At 39.7% G+C, this 27,398-nt stretch overlaps 1 protein-coding gene across 40 annotated transcripts in view; it reads right to left on the reverse strand.

Annotated features, from left to right (window-relative positions):
• Positions 1–27,398, reverse strand: part of RBFOX2 (RNA binding fox-1 homolog 2) — a 293,230-nt gene that overhangs the window by 84,612 nt on the left and 181,220 nt on the right. For 2 of the 40 annotated variants that reach the window (XM_024991705.1, XM_024991702.1), the window contains exon 1: positions 14,481–14,889. The exons of 30 other annotated variants lie outside the window; for them this stretch is intronic. In XM_024991705.1, the coding sequence (XP_024847473.1) occupies positions 14,481–14,507 (27 nt within the window). In that variant the 5' untranslated portion in view covers positions 14,508–14,889. Of the gene's footprint in view, positions 1–14,094; positions 14,262–14,480; positions 14,915–25,518; positions 26,122–27,398 lie in introns of those variants that run through there. 8 more of the 40 variants (XM_059886365.1, XM_059886366.1, XM_024991701.1 and 5 more) reach the window with 8 other exon arrangements.

A 27,398-nucleotide genomic window follows, 5' to 3' on the forward strand; every position in this document is an offset into this window, starting at 1 on the left:
GCAATTAGATACATTTAGATTACATTTAGATACATTAGATATATTAGATTTAGGAAGTAAAAAAAATAACAAACTCAAAGAGCAGAAATAGATGTGTACTTTACTTCTAATCATAGACCAAGTGCCGTGTACAAGTACCTCTAACACTATGTGCTAAACATTATTCTAAGTCCTGAAAAACAAGACTTTCAAGGGTCTAATCACTCTCAAAATATAAACAAAAGAAAAAACAAGTATTTATCAATTAAAATGTGTAACTCTTCATCCTCCTCCTTCTTCATAAATGTAATGGTGGCCAATATCAGAATGCAGTTTAAAGGAAGGAAAACAATTCCCATTATTCTATTGATCTCTAACACACAAATCAATAAGGCACACTACAGAATCCGATCCCTCGGGAATGGCAATGAAATATAAACTAGTGGCTGCAATATTTATTCCTTCCTCAAAATGAGGCAAATAAATCTAGAAAAGAAATTAAAAGTCCTATGTTGGGAGAAGTCATGAAAAAAAATCTATCATGGAGAAACTGTCATTACTAACCAGGAAAACCTAGTCCTATCTCAAAGTAAGGGAGGATATTCAACTTCAGAAAGGTGGCATGCAGAAAACCAAGAGCGGAGATCTAAAATCAGTTCCTAAGAGCACTAAACTGTGGTGTTGGAGAAGACTCTTGAGAGTCTCTTGGACTGCAAGGAGATCAAACCAGTCCATCCTAAAGGAAATCAGTCCTGAATATTCACTGGAAGGACTGATGCTGAAGCTAAACTCCAATACTTTGGACACCTGATGTGAAGAACTGAGCCACTGGAAAAGACCCTGATGCTGGGAAAGATTGAAGGCAGGAGGAGAAGGGGATGACAGAGGATGAGATGGTTGGATGGCATCACTGACTTGACGGACATGAGTTTGAGCAAGCTCCAGGAGTTGGCAATGGACAGGGAAGCCAGGTGTGCTGCAGTCCATGGGGTTGCAAAGACTGGGATATGATTGAGCGACTGAACTGACTAATAGACTTTAATGATTGCTTGGTAACAAAAACACTCCCAGATTTCATTCCACGTTTCCTATTTCCAAGTCAAGACAAATGCTCAAAAAGCAAACAAAACCAGAAAATCTTCAAGCATTTCAAAGGACACATTTGTTTCTTCTTACTTATAATCTTTCTTCCTTAGAACTTCATTATCAATATCACAACAACTAGACTATCCAGCTTCATTCAAGGCTAATTTTCCAGCAAAGAATGCCCAAGATATCTGAGTTCACCTTTTAACTCATTTTCATATTTTTCTCTCTAGGAACGAGGGGCATACAAACTTCACATTTTAGCCTCTACAAACTAAACATCTTTTATTAAAGGCCTGGAGGTTTCTAAGATGTTCTGAACTGGAGAACCTGATCCAGTTCTGCTGTACTAAGCTGTATGACCTTGGACAGCTCACTTCCTCTGGGGTTCTGTTTCCTGATTAGTAAAGTTCATTACAGCTCTTAGAATCTGATTCTGTGAGAAAGAGACCTTACCCAAGGTATAGAATATAGTGAAAAAGAAGAAACATTAGGTATACCATGTGAAACTGTTTTCTTCTGTAATAGTCAACAAAGTGCCATTAAAAGCTTACCTGTTTCCTTGTGGCTAAGAGCTGCTCAAAAGAGCCAGTGCTTTGATTTCTCTCTTACCCTGTACAAATGCTCCCATATGATATATTAAGCCATCAAACTGTAAGAGCTGAGATAAAATTTTAGGAAATGAAAGTTATGTATAGAATAGTTAAATTGATCAATTCTGTACTTAGCCCAGAGGAACCTAAGGCTCTAAGAAAATTAGCAGACATTTCTCAAGGTTCTGGCTATAGGTAAATTACAGAGATTTTTCTTATGTTAAATAAAAAGTTAAATAAATATTAAGACCTGTATCCTTCATATGATACTTAAGGTAATGGCTATCATTAAAAAAAAAAAAAAAGGATAGAAATAGCATAAACACTGGAATAAGCTAAATGTGGATTCAAACCCAGGCTTTGCCATGTACGGCTGTGTGACTGGGGACAAGTCTCTTAACTTCTCAATTCCTCAATACTTTTATTTGTAAAATGAAGATAGCTACCCAGTGGGGTATCTACAAGAATTAACTGAGAGCATGTATACAAAATTCTTTGCTTTTGGCTAAAAAAAAAGTAGTAGAAATAATAAATACCTTTTGTGAAGGAAGAAGAAAAAAGGGGTAAAGAGTATACAGTCCACGATATAAACCTAAGAGTTGAGTTATAACTTTAAAGTTCTTCAAGTTCTTTTTCACACAATAGCAATATCACTACCAATGTTGGGGGGTGGTGGTGTTTGGTTCATATTCTTTTTACTAAAAGCTTTATATAAAATATAGGCTAAGTGAAATGAACCCAAACAGAACACATATATTCCCAGTTTTTCCAAAATGTCTCTTGGTTCCTCAAGAGAGAAAATGATAAAAGCATATATTTGGCTGAACTTCTGTCCACAGTTACTGCACAAGTAAGCGACAGGCAACCATTCCAACTCAAGAAAGCTCCACCCAGAGCCACACCACTCACCTTCTCTAGCAGGTACATGTTTAGTTCAACAGCACCCCCGCCCCACTTCAGTGTCTAGATAACCTGAAAACCATTTAAATAGCAATGGCTGAAAGCCTAAAGGCTGCCTACTACAGGATTTCTAAAGATTCATAGATCTCAGACCAGCGCTCATCATTTTCACTGACCACAGTGCCCAGTTTTCTCCACTGCTGAAGTAAGCAGATGGTATGCTGACTTTTCTCCCTTCCTCTTCTGCTAGGACTGCAATGACAGGGAATCCATAGGACAAAGGCATCTCTCTCCTTTTCCACAACAGACCACAAATCATGCTCAACTACAAAAACACAGAAACCCGATTCTTCCTGTGATCTTGTCCATGTATTCTTAAAAAACTATCTTCAACGGTGATTAGATCAGTCCTAGACTCTCTCTGAAATTATTCCACCACTGAGTCTCACTTAATACTCAAAAATTTGCTTCTAGATCTACTTAATATCTTACCTAACACACACACACAATATGCCATAGCTTTTCTCCTTCCCTTTCTGCCAAACTCCTCAAACTAATTCTTTTCTCATCTGAACTTCTAAAGGTACTTTATGGACATCATATCCACATAATTTACCATATTCTATCTTGGTATTTTAATTATTCTTTTGCATCATATGCATTCTCCTCCAACACTGCTTGAAATTACTGTTCAGCTGATTTTTCATTCATAAATTAGGAATACATTAAATGAAATATCATGTAATTTTTTTTAAAATAAGTGTTCTCATTTCTGCTTTCAATTAGGATGGAGTAACGAGGACAAGATTTATCTTGCTACCTCAAACAACTAAAAACAGAAAAAGTACATGAAGCCTGGAGAAAGTTCTCAAGCTGTGGCACAAAAAGGGAAGCCAGGAAGTGGTCTCCATGAGTTGAGAAGATAGAGCTTCAAGTCCAGGGAAGTCAAGACAGCTAGAGGTCACAGTGGAGAGCACCACAGGAGACAGAACTGCACAGAGAACTCTGAAGACCCACAGAGGCTTCCCCTCAAGAACTCAGTTAAATGATAGCATATGTGAGAAACTACTGAAAGAATTGAAGGCAACAGTGCTAAGAGCTCACACAGTGACAGAAAGAGCCTGTTCTCCAAAATGAGAACAGAAAATCTGATAATTTAAAAAGCATCACTTACAGTACTAAGAAGAGTCTTGTCTCAAAAGCAAGGCAGACTAATAAACACAGCTTTGGTCCTATCTAACAAAACTTAAAAATAAGTCCTGAAAGGATTAAACTATTTCTAAGAAAGTCCATTCTAAAGGAGATCAGTCCTGGGTGTTTTTTGGATGGACTGATGCTAAAGCTGAAACTCCAGTACTTTGGCCACCTCATGTGAAGAGTTGACTCATTGGAAAAGACCCTGATGCTGGGAGGGATTGGGGGCAGGAGGAGAAGGGGACGACAGAGGATGCGATGGCTGGATGGCGTCACCGACTCAATGGATGTGAGTTTGAGTGAACTCCGGGAGTTGGTGATGGACAGGGAGGCCTTGCGTGCTGCAATTCATGGGGTCGCAAAGAGTCGGACACGACTGAGCGACTGAACTGAACTGAACTGATCCCTTCCCTGCCCACCACCTGCATCATCCCCCTCCACTCCCTCCCTAAACTTTTTAAAAGAATCTATTCCTGGTCATCTTGAGTGGAAGGAAAAGGGAGAAGGCGATAGCTTGCAGTCAATATACCACATTTGGTATACTTATTATGGGTTATCAGTCCCTAAAATTTCACTGTCACCTTTTCACATTCTTTGCCTTTCTACACTTATTGGAGTCATACTCTCTTTCCTTTCCTCTTTCCTGACCTCTCAAGCCAGAGCTCCTATGCCACTTACCCACATTCTATCTTCTGGATATATGAAGCCTTCCACTGGAAGGTCTACAAGAGATTTGTGTGTTCCCCAAACAGCTGTTTGTGCCAAAAGTTCTCCTTTCTTCTTACCAAATAAAACATCCATTTCCAAAATGATATTATATTTTAAGCATTAACTGATTTAAGTAATAAACATGAGAATGTATGTGACTTTAACTCTTCTGTTTTGAACTTGTCATGAAATAACAAGTTAATATTCATTAATTCAATCAAGAAGTATTAAATTGAACTAGATATGATGACAAACACAGGCGATACAGTCTCAATCCTAAAAGAAACTACAGTTTGATGGAAAAAAACAGACAAATGTATTCACAATTAGAGTAATACATACTATGGACTAAGAGAACAATGCATACACAATGCCAAGGAAGTACAAAAAAGGGAAAACTCTATGAGATACGGCAAGTTTTCTGAAGCGGGTGACATCTAAGCTGAATCTTTAAGGCAAGAAATAAATTACGTGGGAGAAAGTAATAATATACGAAAAATAATATATTAATATGAAGAATTATATGAAAAGCAGGAAGGTACAAAATATGACCTATTTGGGGAATTTCAAGTGGTTCAGTAGAGTGGAGGGAGAAAGCAAGTGAGGAAAGGAAAAGAATCGTCAAGATTTCTAGGAGGAAAAATGAGAGAAGCAAACCTTAACAGGGATTGAAGATGACGTGTCAAAGCTACTAGAAACCATGTCCCGTCATCAAGTTAGATGGGAAAGCTTCCCCTCTACTAAATATCAGGGTGAACTGCATCCCTCCAAGTAAGGGGTTGGCAAGTTATGGCTTTCGTCCAAAGCTGGTCCACCATCTGCTTTGGATAATCTGAAAGCTAAGTGTAGTTTTTACATTTTCAAATAGTCAAAAAATTCAAAAGAAGAATATTTTGTGCCACATGGAAATAATATGAAACTAAAATTTCAGAAGTGTTTATAAATAAAGTTTAACAAGAACATAGCCACATCCATTCACTTACCAATCCTGGATGACCATTTTCATGTCACAACAGTAGAACTGAATAGCTGTAACAGAGCATGGCTTGAAAAGCCAAAAAAATTTACTATCTGTCTAGTCATTAATGGAAAAAGTTTATGGATTTCTGCTCTGAGTCTTTCAAAATCCCATCTCCTTCAATTAAATCTCAGCTTATCTGTTAAGAAGTTCTTATAAGAAACCTCATAATATTAGATAAAAGACTAATTATATTATTTGTGGATATAAGAGTATTATTTTTTAATTTTATGAAGTAATTACTGATTTCCATTTCCATATTTTCTTCTTAAATATTCCTTTACATATGAAATATAAAATTTGGATTGCAGAACTTTATCCTGCAATTCTAAATGAATTAAATATTTCTAGTTATATGATTCCAAGTTAAAAATTTTAAAACTGTATTTCCTTCTGTTAATAGCAGTCGAGCTGTACTTATTTCCTGGGTCATTAATTAAATAAATGTTATTCTAATATTCCGAAACTGATAGATAACCTTTGAAAAAATTCAAGAGGAATGATGGAAAAAATAATATATCAAAATATGATAATCTAAGATTATTTCTAAAGTATTTGACTTATGATAAGTATTATTAAATCAAAATAACTTCCCATATTTAATTTCTTCTTTTGGGTGTGTTTTGCTTCTATTCTCAATAGAAATAGAACATTATGATTTACTGTTGCTATTGATTTAAAAGACTCTATAATTCCCAATTTTGGCTCTTCAACACTTTTTTGATACAATTTCAACATCTCAAGGAAGGTGATCAAATTTATTTTTGCTGATTTTTAATATGTCGTTTGTTGATCCAACTGGCATCTTCAAAACAGAATTCGTAAAAAAATAAGTTTAAAAAGTGAAAATTTCAGTGTTAGTAGCCTTTGAGGGATCTGGGCAAGACCTAGAAGTTAGAAGGCAGGTAGATTCTCACCAAGCAGCTGACAGTGTGCATTAAAATGGAGAAGAAAACAAATATTCTACTTAAGAGGTGAGGGTAATAAGTCCTTATTTTTGAAATTGTGAACTGCTGACAACATTACATGGTCAAAAGACTTTGAAAACTGAGTAAACTCAACATGCTGTCAAAAAATAAAACCTATAACAAAGATATGCTGCTGCTAAGTCGCTTCAGTAGAGCCCGACTCTGTGCGACCCCATAGACGGCAGCCCACCAGGCTCCCCCGTCCCTGGGATTCTCCAGGCAAAAACACTGGAGTGGGTTGCCATCTCCTTCTCCAATGCATGAAAGGGAAAAGTGAAAGTGAAGTCGCTCAGTCATGCCCGACTCTTAACGATCCCACAGACTGCAACCTACCAGGGTCCTCAGTCTGTGGGATTTTCCAGGCAGGAACATAGCAAACATAACAAAGATATGCTGCTTAATAATACTCATAACTACTTAGTAATTAGATATAAATGATAAACCATTCATATAAATTGTCATAATTAGACTAGAACAATAAAGACTCTAGAAACTATATGGTTTCATATCTGTGAGGAGTAATTCAAGGAGGCGGGTAAGATGAGCACAGAAAACAGAAGACTGAAGGGAACATGTAGCAGTTACTTTCAAATACCTGGGTTTTATGAAAAAGAGAGATGAAACCCCTCTATGTGAGTCTGGATGATAGAACAATGTAGAAGGAGAAGACAAGAATGGAGATAGACTTGAGCTCACCATGAGGAAATGAGAAGAGAATAATGGAAACGGATTTGACCTTACCATGAGGGAAGTATTTCAACTCTGTAATGGCCAACAATGGAGCGATTTACCTATGAGGTTTGTGATATAATGGAAGAATATGCAGATCTGGAATTAAAGGCATCTCAAATCTGAAACCTATTCCTATCCATTCCTAGAACTACCAAATTGCTTGACCTCTTGAATCTCAGTTTAATGTACTGGAAAAAAATGGGAAAAACACCACCTACCTCAAAGAGATTGGCAAGTGACATATGATCTCAGTAATCAATTTTTATATGTAAATGTGCACACGTGCAGGTATGCTAAGTCTCTTCGGTCATGTCCAACTCTTCGTGACCCTATGGGCCATAGCCCACCAGGCTCCTCTGTCCATGGGATTTGTATATAAAACTGGTACAGAGTAGGTATGCAAAAACAAAAGGTTATTTCAATAACAGTAATTATTAGTGGCGGTCAAGAACAGGGAAGCTGAAGCCAAACTCTGGTGTAAATCCTGGAGCTGCCAACTTAACTTCTTTGTATTCCTGTTTGCTGATTTCTACAATATGGACGTAACAGTACTTATAAGGCTGCTGAAAGGAATTATACAAGGAACTGACCACGGTGCCTAATGCATAATATACATACGCTATAATGTTATTACGTGTGTCATCAGTCGCTTCAGTTGTGTCCGACTCTTTGTGACCCTATGGACTATAAAGCCCGCCAGACTCCTTTGTCCATGGGATTTTTTCAGGCAAGAATACTGGAGTGGGTTCAGCCATACCCTCTTCCAGGGGATCTTCCCGACCCAGGGATCGAACCTGCATCTCCTGCCTTGCAGGTGGATTCTTTACCACTGAGCCAATGGCAAAGCTCAACCTATTATTATGTGATATCAGAAAACTAAATTCATTTAGTGAATTCCTTGTTATTGCAAGTATTCTATCAAAGCCTTGAACATGTAAGAGATGGAAATTTCAGAAGTAAATAAGAGAGTTTCACCTAAATTCATTCATTTACACAGTCAACAAGTATTATATGAATATGTAATACTGACAAGGGGCATTAGAGCACAGTGGTTAAGAGTACAGATTGCTAAGCCAGTCTGTGGATATGAATCCCCACAGTATCTCTTAGCAGCTTATAAATTGGGGCAAATTACCTAATCATGGTATTCCTCAGTTTCTTCTTTTGTCCTATGAGGGATAATTAAAGGGCTGACGAGAGGATTCAATTATCTTATGTAGGGACTTCCTTGGTAGTCCAGTGGCTAAAACTCCACACTCCCAAAGCAGGTAGCCTGGGTTCAATCCCTGGACAGGGAACTAGATCCCACCCACATGCCTCAACTGAGTTCCCAGGCCACAACTAAAGATTCTGCATGCCACGACAAAGATCAAAGGTCTCACATGTTGCAACTAAGACCCAGTGCATCCAAATAAATAAATATTTTAAAAATGAGTTAATGTAGGTAAAGTACTTAGCACAGTACTTGACAGTAATACATCATATATAAAGATTAGCTGATTAGTTATTCTTTTTTTTTTTTTGACTACATGCCAAGCACAGTTCTAGACACAACTGACTTCTGACAGGGTCCCTGCTTCAAAGACCTTACATTCTTTGGAGAGGTGGGATAGCACTGATGATAAACAAGCAAATAATAAGTAACAACAAACAAAAATATCAGTGATCAGAGAAAACAGGTTAAGGGGATAGGGAGAGATTGGGGAATTTGAGTTAAGAAAGTCAAAGGAGAGCTCTTGAGAAACCTCGAAGATGAGCATTTCTATGACTAAAGAGAAAAACAGAAGGAAAAGTTCTGAGCAGGAGGATGCAAGGCATGTTAAAAGGAATAGCAAAGATGTCAGTGTCAAAGGGCAGCAGGAGATAAGGCTGGAGAGACACAGCCAGGTTCCCGATCACTCAAAGGCCTTAAGAAATCAGAGTGAGGACACTGGGTTTTCTGAAGGGAAACAAGGTTTAAAGTGCAGGAGTGACAAAATCCAACGTGTACTTCAAATGGCTCACTCTGCCAATGACCTCTAACGAATTATTTGGCTCCAAGGCTTTCTGAATTTAATCATTCTACTACTAACGGTGGTTTAGTTGCTAAGTCGTGTCCAACTTGTGCAACCCCATGGACTGTAGCCTGCCAGGCTCCTCTGTCCATGAGATTCTCCAGGCAAGAATACTGGAGTGGATTGCCATTTCCTTCTCCAGGGGATCTTCCTGACCCAGGAATCGAACCCGGGGCTCCTGCATTGCAGGCAGATTCTTTACCAACTGAGCTGCTGCTGCTGCTAAGTCACTTCAGTCGTGTCCGACTCTATGCGACCCCATAGAGGGCAGCCCACCAGGCTCCCTCGTCCCTGGGATTCTCCAGGCAAGAATACTGGAGTGAGCTGCCATTTCCTTCTCCAATGCATGAAAGTGAAAAGGGAAAGTGAAGTCGCTCAGTCGTGTCCGACTCTTAGCGACCCCATGGACTGCAGCCTACCAGGCTCTTCTGTCCATGGATTTTCCAGGCAAGAGTACTGGAGTGGGGTGCCACTGCCTTCTAGGAGGGACATTTTGCGTATTTGGGAAATGGAAACAATACATCATGACAGCAGACTGAAGCATTTCTGACTGCTTGAAAGTCAAGCATCCAAATCCAATAATGAAATGGATACATTTAAAACTACAAAGCATTTCCTGCAGGAGAGCATTCCATTTGTGTTTGTTAGATTTCACATATGAAGTACTGTTTAGAAATGTTTGAGAAAGATTTGACAGCGGTTTTGGAATGTTGGGGAAAAAAAAAAGACTGAGAAGTTATGATTCCAGAAGGGAATGCTTGAGATATTAACAACATAAGATTCCAGAGAGCAACTATACACCAGAAGGAGGGCCAGGGGGCTATATCATCACCACGACAACACACAGAGATGACCAAGAAACAAACCAAGGTAAGAATGACATGAAGAGAAATTAAAATGTGAGCACTCCATGAACCAAAAGTCTGAAGAGAAATAAGACTGTTTTCATATGGCAGGCAACCTTTTAGAAGTGAGTCTGAAGGTTTTCAGGGAGAGATCAGAACAATGGAAGAACAAAACCAGGACTTTGAGCTGCCACTGACCAGGATGAGGAGAGGCATCTCCTTTTCAACAGGGAGGTGTCCTCCACAGCAAGACAAACTTGAACAGCGGACTGTCAAACACTAAGCCTTCCTAGTCTCAGCTGCAAAACTAAGCAGAAAGGATAAAGGGAAAAAATTTAGAGAAAGGGTCAAAAAAAGGTGTGTGTTTTGGGGTATGGGAAGTGACCGAGAAGAAAAACCATTCGATAAGTCAAAATTGCTCAGATTTATGGGATTCTGGGTATCTTTTCAGGAAAGCTGACTAATTCTTAGAATAGCAGTGTTTTTCAAGAGCCAGCCTTGGCCATGGCAAGGAAATGGTTATAAGTGAAGATATGTAGCAACGTAGAAGAATTCTGAAAGAAACCAAAGCTCTGGAAAAAGTGAGGTTTTTTTTGGGTTCATTGTAAAGGAACATAAATTAGTCTCAAACCCGCAATCTCCACCTACCCCCCAACTTCCCAGAGTCCTATGCAGCCCACAGCAAGTGGAAGTGTGCCAAGACCAACAGTGTGGATTGAAGCTCTGTGGATGAAGGGTGTGATGGGCTCTCGGGGACCTGGCGGGCAACCCAATGGCAATCACTGAAAGCGGTGCCACAAAATGGAGACTAAATAATCACTGAGGACAGTCAAAACGCACAGAAAATGGGACACGCTTAGCAAGATCAGAGGACAGATTCCCTACTCCAACTCATTTAAAAAAAAAAAAATCCAAAACTAAACAAAAAAAAATCCAGATAAGATAGTAGAAAATGAAACAAAGCAAAATATATCTGCCCCCTCACCTGCCTTTAACTAAAGTATAACACCCTCCCTCTTCTCTCCTCCCAGCCACCCTGGAACAGAAAAGGGAACTAGCCACAGCTCAGGTGAAGACTTAGGCCATCTAGCCACTCAGAGGGGAGATGGCAGACAATGGAAGTGGTGATTCATTGCAAAAGAATACACTCCTAGCGGCCTGCAGCCTCATGGGCTCTCTGCACTATTTAAAGGAACAGCAACCCCCTTTCCAACCTCCCTTATTCTTAACACCTTCCCTCCTCTTGGTCCTGATGGAAAACAGATTTTGAAGAAAATGCCAGCAAAGCACTGAGCTGTCCAAGAAAGGGAGGGCTTTGTGTTCCACAGAAACTGGCAGTCTTACTCTAGAGAGGAGAACAAAAATTTTCTTTCATGTTCACACTGTAAGATCTTCCTCTCTGTCTAGTATACTTTCCCTTTCAATAGCAAATAGTATAACCTTTTCTTATTAATTGGAGTTGAGGTCATTTACAACTTTGCCTAATTTGACACATATTACAAGGATGATTTCTCGTCTCCTTCCTTTTATTCCACACTGTTATTTTCACAAACGAGAGAAGATGCAATATTTTGGTTCATAGGCTCTGAAAGAAGAGAGTATCTCAGTGAAATACTCCTACAACATATACAGGAATGACAAGGAAACCTAAAGTTATTTTTTTAAAAATCACATGAGCATGTGTGTCTACTATAGTAGAATTCCATAATTAAATGGCCATCTGCTTTTTTCTTTTTAAAGCAAAACTTTGATAACTTATTGCAAATAACCGAGAATTATAAACCAAAAGCAGGCCTTATAAAACCAGAGCATATATAATAACAATGAATGCACACCATGCAGCTACTGATACAGATCTAACATGTGATGAAAATGTCATCCACTGAAAGCCCTTCACCTTCTTCCACCAAGCGAGGGATGGAAATGGGATACAGATCAAAGATTTGTTAAGTCAAAGAACCTAGGTGACAAAATGGTGAAAACATACCCAAATGCCTTTCCTAATATACTTGCTGAGATATTAAATACCACCATGAACTGTTTGATAACTTGAACCGTAAACAATGCAGACATTTTCTACTCAGAAAACTTTATGTGACAGATCATTATCAAACATTGGGATCCTACGTCTGGCTCAAAAACCAAAAACTAGCCCTTCACCCTCCCCCCAAAACCCCCATGGAACAAATAAAGATTTGGCCTGTTTGGCTACTTGTTTCATTTTTTTCCTAAATTATTAACAACTATGTATGTTACATTAACATAGAAAGTGTATACAAAAAACAAACACATTGGAATACCGAAACTTCCTAAGTGTGACATTCTGTATTTTCCATTTGTATATATTTAGAGTGGGAAAAACTGAGCTCCTGCTTTCCCTTCAGCATTCACATACACTGAGAAAATCATTAATGAGTTTCACTCATCTATTAGAATTCTTAACCACCCCCAAACTCCTTCTTTCCAGTTTCTACTTATCTCCTCTGCTTCATTCCTAAAATTATAGTTTTCTTAAATACTGATTATTAAGACCAAGTTATTAAGTGTGCAAACGCTTATGCATTCTAACTTGGGCTTGCACGTGCTTACTCAGCTCCTCTAGAAACGAAGGGGACAGGCTCCAAGAGGTCACGGAAAACCTCTGATTATAAGAAGTCCTAGTTTAGGTAACTCTTTCACTGACTTAAAAATATATATAACAAGTCATATTTACATAAAAAAGTATATATATAATGAAAAGTCAAGTAGTTGAAAAGGCTCCAGTAATAGCTGAGAAAGAAGAGAGCTGGTACCCTCTAATATGGTCAGTTAATGAAAACTGAATGAGGGCTCCAAGGTTAAGAAGTATCATCTACCAAGCAACAAAGGGAAGCCAGAAACAGGTTCTCTCTTTCTCTCTTTTTTTTTTTAAGTATAGCATATTTCAAAAGAGTTAATCAGGCTCATGATGAAGGGATAAGAACTGCAACAGAAAATATTTCAAGGGTTTCTCCCCTTTCCAGAAGAGGGAGGGGTCTCTTAATAATCTCCAAACTTAAATCCGTTGAAAAATTATTTTGCAGAGACATATTCTTTGAAACTTCCCTTTCCTCCAGGTCATGTTGGGAAAACCTCCCTAAAGCTTTACCTCCTTCCAAACAGCACTGCAGGGCATTATATAACATTTAACGGAACAGGGCTCCAGCTCCTAAAATCATGCCTCTATCCAGATAGCCAGCTGACTCTCTCGCCCTCCGGTGGTGACTTAGAGAGGAAGACAGACGAGAGCATACAAAAAAGGGGGGCAACCTCCTTAAAAGGAAAGCACTGTCCAGTGATGAAATTTCCCTACAGAGCATAAAACCTGGAGTGAAATGCATCCTAAGTCTGAGACCAAAGGGATATGAAGTTCTACAAGGCAACAATGCAAATGATTCTAATTGATTAATCACGGCCGCATCATTTCCTCTCAACCCATGTATAAAGAAAAACGGGTAAAAGGATCATACGGAAGGAGGCCAAAAGGAAAAAGAGCACCGCCAGGGAAAATCGGGGAAGAGTATTCACCTTTCTGTTTGTCAGGAATGACTTGCTAAAATGCAGATATTGCTTGGCACAAGTAAAGACAGGCAGAGAGAGGGAGGGAGGGAGGGAAGGAGGGAGGTCTTCCATTTCCTACTCCCTCTCCTTCAGATGTCTTTTAATGCCCCCGTGACTGTCACTTATACATTCAGACCTGCTCTCCTGCCAGGGAGGGCTCTAACCTGCCTGTGCTGCACCTGGATGCTTCTACAGTTCTCATGGAAAACAAACCGTGCAGTAACAAAGACATGAAAGTCAAACGTATTTTTTTCAAGCCTTCATTTTTAATAAGCCCTTTAGACCAAAGGCAGCAAAACTGCAATTCCATCGCCTCTTTGGAGACACCTAAGTGAATCTGAAATCGGATTTCCCTACAACACAGATTCTTCTGCTATTCTTAAAAGGAAGTCAATCCCGCTCCCCTCTTTTTGGCCGTCTACAAGAATCTCTTCCTACCTCTGCAGTCTCTCTCTCCCTCCCTCTTCTCAGAACCAAGACAAAGAGGTAGACAAATCCCCACAGGGTCTTTCCTGAGCCACAGCTGCACAGTACAGGAAACAGGAATCTGCTATGGAGCTAAGGGAGGGGGAGAATAAAGGATACGCATACAACACACACACACACACACACACACACACACACACTCTCTCTCTCTCTCTCTCTCTCTCTCTCTCACGGACCCACAACAGGCACAGACTAGCTTTCCAGCTGATAACAATAATTTTGACCCTTTCTAAAAAGACAATAATAATTAAAACTCTGGTGACTCTGCCCCACCCGCATAGTTCTTTTTAGATCTCGGAAACGAGAAAAGAAACGAACGGAGCAAACACAGATCTTACCTGAGTTACCATTTTCTTTTTCTCCATAAACCAAAGGGAATGGATGATGAACACTCAGAGCAGTTGCGCTGGGGGGGACACCTTCCACGGCTTTCTTTCCACCCCCCTCCCCCCCCCAGTCTAGCTTGTTAAGGGCGGGTGATTGTTCTCCCTTTATCTCGTTTTCCTTCCTTTTTCTTTCTAGTGTTTCTTCCTTTCTTTTCTCTTCCTCTCTGGCAGTCTCTCCCCCTCCTTCCTTCTCCAGCTCCCTCCCATATCTCAGGCAGATGGCTGAAGGAAGCCCCACCCCTGAATGCCTAAGGTAATTAATCAGAGTAGAGCCCCACCTCTTCCTCCTCCCCCCACCCGCTCCTGGCTGGCTGACATCTCCCAACTCCAGAAACAGGCCTGCTAGAGAATGGCAGTTCGGTGTGTGCTTTGCGCGCGCGCGTGCGCGTGTGCGTGTGTGTGTGCGTGTGTGTCTGTGTGTGTGAGGAGAGGAGGGAAGGAGGGGGAGAGAGGCAAGGGCAGGCGCCATGTGCAGGCATATTTTAAGGAGTGAGATTCTGCGATGGTGGCATTAATTATATAGCACAGGAAGTATTCAGGGCAGCCTACCATAGTACAGATTTAAAATGTTCCATCTAAGAATACCTGATAATATGAAATAAGACAGAAATTATTTTTTAAAAAAACACTTCCACGGATGTATAGTTTATAGATGCAGTGGATTTCATAAAAGATGAGAAAAGCTGCTCAATGACAGTTGACTGGAAGGTTTTCAAGGAATGGAAATATGCAAGAACCTGCTTGTCCTAAATCAGCCTAAAGACTTCAAAGGACCAAAAGAGAGAAGGGAGGTAATTTAAGTGCATATTTTTTCCACTGTAAAAAACCTGGGGATTCTGAAAAAGGTGTCTACAAACATGACGGCTTATGAAACACAGGGTGGATACTAATTTGACTGTTCAAGGCTTCCAGCTTCATTACGAATTCTGGTTAACTGAGAATTCACCTTTTGTGTTCCTCAGCCTCTAGTGAAAAACATAAACCTTTCTTATACATAAAATGGAAAACTATGTCATTGCTATTACTAGTTATTGTTACTATACAGTGCTAGAGAGACAGGAGATGTGGGAGAATGTTTATTAAATATGAGTTTAAGTTCTCTTAGTAAAAAATCAGGTTTTATTTAAGGGCTGCCCTGTGGCTCAGATGGTAAAGCGTCTGCCCGCAAGGCGGGAGACCCGGGTTCGATCCCTGGGTCGGGAAGATCCCCTGGAGAAGGAAATGGCAACCCACTCCAGTATTCTTGCCTGAAAAACTCCATGGACTGTCTGCTGAGGAGCTTGGTAGCTGACAGTCCATGGAGTCGCAAAGAGCTGGACACAATTGAGCGACTTTCACTAAGGTGGCTCAGTGGTGAAGAATCTGCTTGCCAATGCAGGAGATGCTGGAGATGTGGGTTCCATCCCTGAGTTGGGGAAGAGCGCCTGGAGGAGGAAATGGCAACCCATTTCAGTACTCTTGCCAGGAAAATTCCACAGACAGAGGAGCCTGGAGGGCTATAGTCTGTGGGGGTCGCACAACTGAGAGACTGAACACACACACACAGTAAAAAGCCATAATAAAAAAAAAAAGCATCAGAGGTGTGATTCAGTTCAGAAGCCCTGGTCAGAGTCCTAATTCTGCCTTTTATAAGTGATCTTGGAAAATCAGTGATCTTGGAAAAGTCTTTGACCTCTGAATATAAATGTCATAATCTTCCTACTTCCCTACTTTGTATTATTAAATATTCAAATAAAGTAATCTTTGTGAATGTTTGATGAGTTCATGATATTTGTCTCATAACAGTAACAACTTTCTATTTTTTTAGTATTCTAATAAATAAGATCCTATATTAAGTTTTTTATTTTATAATTTATGCTATATTTATGTTATAATCTCTAATAGATTACCTGAAGGGCAAAGAGATTAATTCCAAAGTTAAGCTTCCTATTTTTAAAATAAATGCATTAAAAAAATCAAAATTAAAAATCACAAATCACACAGAATACAGTAAGTTTTTTCTGTCTCAATGAGGATTATTTGGCAAAATATATAACCAGGCTTTAAAAACAATGTACATATAACAGTGTTGGTTGGCACACTGCCAATATAACATCATAAAGTGTTAGTCACTCAGACATGTGCAACTCTGCAACCCTATGCTCCCATCCAAATTAGTAACCATTTTAACAGTTCGGAAAACACAGAAACTACCGAACAACCTGAAGAGCCTGGCACAGTCAGAGCTATTTACTGAGCCCCTACAATACGCCAGGCACTACTCTGGGCGTGTTACGGACACTTGAATACTTTTAGTATACGTGTAAAGAAATACGTTCAAAAGAATAGGATCTTTTAACATCAGGAAGAACAACATTAAGAGAAAAGGGATGGATCAGTTCTGGACTTGTTCTTATTTAACATTTGTAGAAATGATCTAGAAGATAGAACATATTACATTCTCTGAATCTGTGACTGAAAAGTCAATCTGGAGATAAAATGCAGACAAAAAACTGTAAAGACAAAGTGAAAGTGAAAGCTGCTCAGTCGTGTCCGACTCTTTGTGAACCCGTGGACTTTACAGACCATGGAATTCTCCAGGCCAGAGTACTGGAGTGGGTTATCCCTTCTTCAGTGGATCTTCCGGATCTAGGAATCGAACTGGGGTCTCCTGCATTGCAGGCGGATTCTTTACCAACTGAGCTATTAGGGAAAGACAAAGTGAGGAAGCAGAAAAGAGTTCACTGGAAGCAAGGGCAATGCAGTGTGCTTTGGGGAAAATCTAAATCATATTCATGAGATAATTATGCTTTCAGTTCTAATATAAGAAATAAACTGAGAATCACTGTATACCATTCTCTGAATCCGCTGGCCCATGACAGTGCTAGGGGCCAAAAACCCGGGGCACCGAGAAGACAGAGTCCCTCATTCCACATCACACAGACACACACACACACACGCTACTCTTATGAAAACCATAGCTGTCTTGAAGTGTGCAAACCTTCATACATATGGAAAGACAACACGCCCCAAGAGATTTTTTTTTTAATAAAAATGAGGGATTCCCACATGCAAAAAGCCTAGGATATAGGTTTCCTTAGGTCTGGTATTCATGATTCTTTTCCACACTTAGGACCAGTATTTTATGTTGCAGATAATCAACTTGAAAATATTAAAATAATTTTCATAAATTCACTGATTCTAGTGAGCAATGCACAAACTCAAGGCTATTCTGATGCACGTCCCTGACTTTAAAGGCTGTAGTTATAGAGGACAACCTGCTCCCTCGTGCCCAAGAGAGAGAAGAGCAACTGAACAGCCTGGATCTGACCCAGCAAAATGCCTGAAGTCCCCTGGTGGCTGAGTGTGCCCAGTGGTGTACCAAGGAGAAACTCATTTCAGGGCATTTTCTGGGCAGGAGGGAAGGGTTTGGGGAGGAAGGCAGGCAAACAGACAATCAATGTCAGCTAAGGGAGGAGACCATGTCCACCCTCAAGGGTCAACCCTCAGCTTCCAGCACAGGGCCTAATATATGGCAAGTACTCAATAAATATCTGGTAAATAAACAAATGAACTTCTCCTAGTCGTTTCAATGTCTTCATTGTTTCCTGGGGGCTTCATGTAATCCCCGGAACTCTAGCTTCCTTTCCCCCATAACACTCAGTGGAAATTGATCTTATCAAAGTCACCAAAGAAAGACCTCAGACGGCCTAATTCAATGGACAGGTTATATCTTCTTCTTTGGCATCTGGCACTCCCTCCTTTTGGAAACTTTTATTCTCAGCTTCAAATGACACCAGTCTTTCCTGATTCTCCTCTTTCCCTGTTCACTCGCTTCCCCATCTTACTCTTCTTCCTCTGTTATTGTTGTTGTTTAGTCACTAAGTAGTGTCTGACTCTGGGACGCGGTGGACTGCAGCATGACAGGTTTCCCCGTCCTTCACTATCTCCCGGAGTTTGCTTCACTATCTCCCGGAGTTTGCTCATCATAATCATGTCCATTGAATCAGAGATGCCGTCTAACCATCTCATTCTTTGTTGCCGCCTTCTCCTCCTGTTCTCAATCTTTCCCAGTATCATCAAGGGCTTTTCCAATGAGTCAGCTCTTCAAATTAGGTGGCCAAAGTATTGGAGCTTTAGCGTAAGTCCTTCCAATGAATATTCACGGTTGATTTCTTTTAGGATTGACTGGTTTGATCTCCTTGCTGTCCAAGGGATTCTCAAGAGTCTTTTCCAGAACCACAATTTGAAAGCATTAATTCGGTGCTCAGCCTTCTTTATGGTCCAACTCTCACATCCGTACATGACTACTGGAAAAACCATAGCTTTAATTGCCAACCTTCAACGTTGGTATTGTTTGACATGCCATCTTCAGACCTCTTTAACTACACACTGGAGAAGGCAATGGCACCCCACTCCAGTACTCTTCCTTGGAAAATCCCATGGACAGAGGAGCCTGTTAGGCTGCAATCCATGGGGTCGCTAAGAGTTGGACACGACTGAGCGACTTCACTTTCACTTTTCACTTTCATGCACTGGAGAAGGAAATGGCAGCTCACTCCAGTGTTCTTGCCTGGAGAATCCCAGGGACGGGGGAGCCTGGTGGGCTGCCGTCTATGGGGTCGCACAGAGTCAGAAACGACTGAAGTGACTTAGCATAGCATAACTACACACCACAGGTCCTTAACCAAGGTACTGACTATATAGTTCCTCACACAGGTAGCCCAGTGGAAATTTGTTTTCTTATGTGCAATTCTGTGCAGAGAGGATTTACGGTATTCATCAGATTTTCAAAAAGGTACACAACTCAAAAAAGTTAGGCAATGGTCCTTAATTCCCAAGGCCTTCTGTTGACCAACATGCTTGCTCTGGGTGGTGTAACCACTCCACTGCTTCAACTACTACCCACTGACCTTGGTGACCCCCCACATTGCTATGTTCATTCCAGACATCTCTCCTGAACTCCAGACCAAATTTCAAATGCAGAACAATGGTTACTATCGTTTAGATATTCAACATATTTCTCTATTTTAAAAGTCCAAATTAAATTCTCAAAATGGAATCAATAATTCATTTAGCAAACATCTGAGTGTCTATCATGTGCCAGGCACTGGGGGTGCACAGTAATTGACAAAGGAGATAAACATTCCTGTGTGTGTGAAGCCTGGATTCTAGGGCTCACTCTGCCATGTCTTACTTGGTGAAATGTGGTTAAACTTGCGAACCGGTAAGAGGTATCATTTCTTGAAAACTTACTCTGTGGTGGCTTCTTATCAGGACACTACATATATTCTTAGCTCACTTCATCCTCAGGACAAGACGTTTTAATCTCCTTTGCAGAAAGGAGGGAACTAAGACGAGGTGAAGCTAAGTATCTCACCCAAAGTCACCCAAGTTGGCAAGCCGAAGTGCCCAGATTTAAACCCAAATCTGATGGAAAGTCTGGAGACCTTCCAGAACTCCTCCTTCTCACCTGATACCACACCAAACCAAATGCAAGTCCTTTTGATTTCTCTGAAATCTGCCCTTTCTTTTCAGCCTGGCACCACAAATTCGGCTCTGACCTTATTATTTTGCATTCAGCCTCCTACTAGCTCTCTGCCTTTGGTCTAACCCTCTTCCTGTGCAGGCCTCTCACCACTGCCAGGGCTTGAAATCTCATCATGCCACTTCCCTGGTTAAAATCCTCAATTACTGCCCACAGCCTAACAAGCGGGACAGTCCTAACAGTTAAGGAGGCACCTAACACACACAGCGTGGCTTCAGGTCACTGTCCAGAGCCCCTGCTTTCCCTCTCCCTACTCGGCGCCTTCCTCTGCTCCTACCATACTTCACCGTGTGGGGTTAGTTCCTCTACAACTCCTCTGTTCTTTTCTGTTTCTCATTTCAGGCATCCCATGCTCCAAAAAGCCTTTGCTGCCCTAACCTGCACCCACACATGAGTTCAGGACCCCTTAGCCCTGTGCCTTCTTGGCACCTGAGCCACAGTTCATATTGTTCCTGTATAACTTTGAACAGACTGTGAGCAATCTGAGGGTAAGAACTGCGTTTCACAATCTTAACTCAGTTCCTAACCCAGCACCTAAATATTTAGTGGATAATGTTTCATGAAATCAAACTGTGTAATGCTTTGATTTCTACCTCTTGCCTGGTATATCCATAGAGGGTACCTAAGAACAAAAAGCATCTCTGTGGTTATCAATATACTATAAAAGCAATCTTTTCTTCCCAAAGAGTACTTGGAAATATTTTTAAATTTATAAATTTACTTTAGCATTTTAGAAATCTGAAGGGGAAAGGAAGATGTACAAGATGAGAGAATGGGAGAAAGGTCTTATTTTCGACTTTATTAGAATAGTTTAGATTGTAGACAAAACAGCAATTACTGATTAAAAAAAAAAAAACAACTCACAACTTCAGGTACCTTGCTCCTCACAATTTTGCACAGACAGGACGCAACCTCCCACCTCCCACCTCCCACCCACTCAGCAGCAATGCTCTAAAACCAGGTCCAAGAGCCCCTGACCAGAAGGCATACTTTCCCAGGCTGCCGCTAACACCCCGGTGAAAGGCAACATTAAAGGGACGGCATTTCCTGTGACAGTAAAGACTTGCTAGTATAAAAGCTCTTCACTGCACAGCCCCCTCACCCATAATCCTAAGTGTAAATAACCATTTACACCTAACAGATATAAATACCTTTGCAGAAGCATCTCTGAGACAATACTACTTTAATATCACTTGCCCCAGCATTCCCTTTAATATAAATGATGCCAAATTACAGATAATTATATTATATCCTAGCTCATTTTCTCTGGCTTAGGCACTGTTCAGTTATATATAACTCATTCTAGAACAAAAGGTGAGAGCAAAATTTGACATTAACTGCTTTGGACCTTAAATGCTTATAAAAACCAAATAATCCTCAATTTATTTCCTGTCTCCCCAAAATCAAACCTTTAGAACAAGATCACAAGTACTACACACTAAGAAATAAGTGAGGCCAGAGAAACTAGAATATATAACTTCATAAACTATTAACTTAGAGTTGCATAACATGTTCTTTAAATCTCTTTAAATTATCCCAAACTCTAAACTGAGTCATATATACAATTGAAATTATGTGTACATTCTCTGTATTCTCTGAGAGATTAAGGAAATGGTTCTTAGACAAATACTAAAAGGGATGGGACATAAACATATTTATTAATAACCAGATTAGCAAGAAAATACATGATTAATCTGTGAAAACTGAACTGTACTGTTTTTCCAATAATAAAATATGCCATGTCTCTATTACTAAATTACTGGAGATTCTGCTGGTTTTCTCCACCACTAAATCCTTGTGCCTGGCATAGTATCTGGCACATAGTATGTACTCAACTACTTCAAAATGAGAAATTAAAGTGTATGTATATATCCCTCTCCATCAAGGTCATCTGCCCACAAGGAAGTGGTCAGTCTTTGGTCTAGCTCACTCTACAGCACTCTATACAGCCCCCAGCATTCTCTTAACATTCTCTAATGTATTTATTAAACAGGTCACTTCTGTCTCTCCATCTTCCAGATGCCTAATATCCTCAAGCTGTACTTTAACTCTCAAACCATGATACACAGCTGCATCCCCCAAATGTAAGACTCTGCTTCTTCTCCCTCCAACTGCTCTATTCACCTCAAAATGACAACCACTGCCAATACAGGTGATTGGCAGGTTAAGGACAGTGGCCTCAGGAAAAACTGATAAAAGATGAGCCCCTAACTTGCAACCAGTTATCACATAATATGAATTTACCGTCTTAGTCATTTATACGGTTCTGTGGTATTAAATACAGTGGGGCTCTGCAGAACACAAGTTTGAACTATTGTAAGTTCACCTACATGGGGATTTTTTTTTTTTTTTTACTGAATATGTGCACCATCAGTGGTCGGTTGAATCTAAAGAGGCAGAACCACAGATACGGTAATTCTTTTATTTTTTAGGAACCATCAAACAGTTTTCCACAGTAGCTGTACATTCTTATAAACAAATGCACAAGGGTTCCAATCTTACCACATCCTTGCCAACACTTGTTACTTTCTGTTTTTCTTCCTTTTTTTTGTTTTTACAGTAGCCATCCTAACAAGTTATATTTTAACCATTCAGTCAGAGGCGGTAAATGTACAATCCAAAAGACTAATTTCAAAAACAGTTTCTCAAATAGATTTCCCTCTGATTTGGCCACACTGTGAGGTTTGAGGGATCTTAGTTTCTGGATCAGGGATTGAACCCAAACTCTTGGCACTGAAAGTGTGGAGTCCTAGCCACTGGACTGCCAGGCATGCATGTGTAGTTCAGTCACATCCAACTTTTGGTGACCCTATGGAACTGTTGCCAGCCAGGCTGCTCTGTCCAGGGGATTTTCCCAGCAAGAATACTGGAGTTGGTTGCCATTTCCTCCTCCAGGGGATCTTCCCGACCCAGGAATTGAACCTGCATCTCCTACACTGTAGGCAGATTCTTTACCATTGAGCCACTGCAGAAGCCCCTGGACCGCCAGGGAATTCCCTCAAATAGATTTTTTATGGGTAGGGAGACCATACTTACTATCCTTTAAATCATGTCTAGCAACCCTCTACACCTACTTACTCTGCCTGTATTTTAACCTGATTTGGCCCAGATTTGGTTCTGCAAAAATTATAACTAATAAAATAACTAATTTAAATTGCACACTCTTAAGACAGGCATGATTTTATGAACCACAGGAGCAATAAAAAGTCAAGTATCTAAAATACTTCATTGCCCTATGCTGAGAATTCACTTTGTTTCATTATCTTCACATTAGCAATTCTAGAAATTTAACCTAAAAAAATGCGCAAAACTTTTAATTTTTTAAAAATACTGTTCAATCACCACCTCAATAATGTCCAATTGCATCAAGCATTGGCACAGAACCACAAGTAGCAGGCAACAAAGAGCTTTGATTTAACTAAGCACAAGAATGTAACAGAAGCTAAAAAGCAAATTTTATAACTATAGTGGAGATAAGAGTTTGGAGAGTAAACAGCCATCATAAATGCACCAACATTTATAAATGTACTGGAAGAACCTGTTACCCTAACAGAATTAAGACTATAAGACAGTTTGGGATCCTTCAACATAAAGTTCATTTTTCAATCACACTAACTTCCCCAATGTGGTGGAGAGTGTACTCTTAAATTTTAGTATCCCATTACCTGCATTTCTAAGCTATCTTAATTTCAGATAGAATGACCTAATAAATGGAGCAAAGTTGGGAAAGTGCAGTTTTAAATCCTGAGCGCCACATTTATCAGTACTAAATCTTAATGACTGAAAAGATTTGGGGTGGCAAGTTCATTTTATCATAAATGAATATAATTTTAGCGTAAAGACTATCAAATATGTCATAATTTCTAAACAACAACCCTTTAATCCACTCTACCACTTTTAGTTTTGGGGGGAATGGCCAATTTTCTACATTGAAAAATTTATTTACAAATTACATTTATTGTTCTCATAAATCTTAAACACCTCAATCTTCTTTGGGAACATTTTTGCCTTTTCAGTTTTTTTTTTACATTACTTATATTTATTACAAGTCTCTTATTTTACTAGCTGGGTCTCAGAAATTTACTGTTCACAGATGTTTTGTCTTCAAAAGCACATCAATATTTACTTGTAAGAAGTTTTGCTTTTAATCTAGTCTCACAACACTTTTTACACTGACCAATCAATTGTGTTATGCCAGAAGAAAAATAGCTCACACATAAATGAGATACATGAATACTTTAAAACCTCATTATGGAAAATACTTGCTCAATCTGAATAACTCAAAATTATAGAAGATTATATAGTTAAAACAAAACATATGGTATAGACCAGTGCACTAGAATATAGTTAAAGAAACATAACCATATCCCCTCCCACATGACATCCATACTGGTAGCTCACAACTTGAACGAGAGCTGTGAGTTTACATTGGAGCACTTATCCAATAGGTCCAATTAAAAAGAGCTTGGTTTAGCCTTCAGGCCCAGCCTATCTAATAAGATAAACTGGGGTTTGTCACTTCCTTTAACCCTAGGCATTTCTGTCGAAACCACAACTTAGGAGCTAATTACTAGAGAAATGGCTGTCTGAAAGAAAAAATTAAGTGCCATGAAAACAAACCAAACCAAACTGAGAAACCAAATAGTATTGATAATTCAGAATTAATTGTATCGACCATTTTTGTTTTCCTAGTCTAGATTTTCAGCACAATCAATATTTCAAAGAATCATGACATATGAAAAATAACCTAGTTAAATCTTTATTTTATATACAAGTGAAGTCAAGAAAAATGAAGTTATTTGAATATGAATATGGACGTTTAATACTATAGCTTGAATCAGAATCCATAATCCTTAACTTCAACTTCATTCACTATATTGCTACTAACTTAAAGGCAAATAGTTATTCAAGAGTATGGCTGATAAAGGCCTAAATTTTTATGATTCTGGATTTCAACAAGTAAATAACTAAAACGGCAATAATATCACAGAATAAAATGCTCAGTGTGGAGAGAGCGCCCTCTACTGTATATTACCTCTCTGACAACTACGGCAACAGTTGGAAACTGCCATCTGTGCCTCTAGTCTACTCAAAATGAGCCTGAAGTTACTATAATATATACTGTGGCTTAGTTATGTTACAACTATAATGCCAAGCCCAGTATTTAAAACATACATACATACACGTGGGTTGGGTAACCCCCTTCCCCCTGCCACACACACACACAAGAATCTCTGAAGCTTCAGAACTTCTAGGACTGAAAGCAACCACCCCCCTGCCCAGCCGTCAATACTATAAATATCAAACTTCTTGTTACAGCAAATTAGCAAATAGCTTTGGGAAATCTATGCTCTGAATGGTACCAGGTCAGAAGACAGGAAGCTTATAAGCATTTCATCCCACCATAAAATTCTCACATCAATCAAGTACTATCTAGAAAACAAGTTATAACCCTCAGCTTACCTGGACAACAGGATATTGATAATCCATACAATATACACCATACATAGCAAAGGGGGAAAAGATCTTCAGATAAAGACAGTACAGAAAGTATTTAAGCTTCTGCCTTGTTTGATGTGGGTGTCCTGTCCAAAGGAACCTGGAAACACCAAAAAATCCTTGGCTGACTTCCAGCCTACGCAGATAAGTATGTTGACTCAGATGACGAGGAAAGAGCTTGGCTCAGCCCAGGCTTCCACCCCAGTAAGACTCAACACTACACAAAAGAAATGTTCAAGGAAAAGTAGACAGTTCCAACGGAGTTACTAGCTATAGACTGAAAACTACACTAGAGGTTTGCTGTTACTGTTGGTTTTAAACTGACAACTTCTCCAGAAACTCAAGAGGTAGAGAATGACAGCCAAGGAAGGGATCGTAGGCTCCTTAAAGTGGCACAAAAAACGGTAGGAAGCACAAGGTATCCAGGATCCAAAGTGATATATATATATTCCAGGCTTTAAGTACGTCAGAGGGAACACTCCCAATCCAGGAGGTGGAAAAGCAAATGGGACTCGTATTATTTCCCTACTTCTTCTTGGGCGGGGACTGCGCACATGCGCATGCACACACACACACACACACACACACACACACACACCCCCTTCTCACTGTCTCCAGCACAGACAGGTGTTAGGATTAACAGTATAAAAGCCTTCTGCTGTGGAAAGAAATGGGAAAGAAATGAAGTCACACTGCTACAGGCAGTGAAAGGAGCTCTTTCATGACATTGTATGTTTTTGTATCATTTAACATCTCCTCTGCTGGGCTCCAGCAGAAGCTCGGACAGCTGGCAAGATCAGCACAAGAAAAGAGGAAGGTGGCCCCGACTCTGAGGCAACATGAGTCCACTGGAGACCTTCAGATATGCCAGAGACTCTCTCAGCTGTTCCAGTCAAACATGGAAGGATTAAGTGCGGTTGCCTGCAGAAAGGTGGGGGTGGAAAGGTCTTTTCAGAAAAGCCAGTTGCTTTTCCCCTTTTAGGAAGCTGCTATACTCACCCTACCATTATATACAAACACACATGTGCACACATATTTCTATAACAGATATTAAAAGCAGTAACAAACACAGACAGGTGTTAGGTCAGTCTGACAATATAGGGCAGGTTAAAGAGTTGGCTTTCAGAGCCTAAAACGGCCCTTGTAAAACCAGGGAACTGCTAAGCAATTCTTAGAAAACTGAACATAGAGTGAGCAGAAAGTAAAGATAAATGCTCAGTAAGAGAGGCACGTTTATAACTATCATTGCTAACAAATCCCCTAGTTTGGGCAAACATTCAAAAGTTCAAAATGATAAATAATTCTAAATTAGTTTTGGGGGCTCTGATCTCCCTAATCTTGGAGAGAGAGTAATATTGTAACATGTTTTAGTAAGATTAACCCATGAGGATTATCTGCAACTGTGAAGCATTTGTAAGAGTCTAAGTCTTACCAAGTCCACTCCACCCCCAGTGCAGTTTTTCTCCTTTTATGGTCACTGCAATTTATTTTAGTATTGTTCAGGAGAAACTGCTTTTTAAAAGTCAAAATGGCCTTAGTATGTTTAAGACAGATCTTAATATCTTAATATCTTAAGATATTAAGATATCTGTCTTAATTTTTGTAAATTAAGCATTTACAATAATTCGGTTCTTAGAGATCAGGTGGACCACTGCAACGTACTAGATTATCTTTGCATTGCTGGTACTGATTCTATGTGTATTACACATAAGGGACAATAATAAACCAATCCAGTATAATTTAAAAATTTACTGATCTATTATACACAAGGTATTGTGCTAAGCAATGGAGAAATGAACAGGCACCATTTTGTTGTTGAGAAATTTGCAACTTGTGGGAGAATA

Source organism: Bos taurus, chromosome 5 (assembly GCF_002263795.3).
Source record: "Bos taurus isolate L1 Dominette 01449 registration number 42190680 breed Hereford chromosome 5, ARS-UCD2.0, whole genome shotgun sequence".
Classification (NCBI taxonomy): domain Eukaryota; kingdom Metazoa; phylum Chordata; class Mammalia; order Artiodactyla; family Bovidae; genus Bos; species Bos taurus.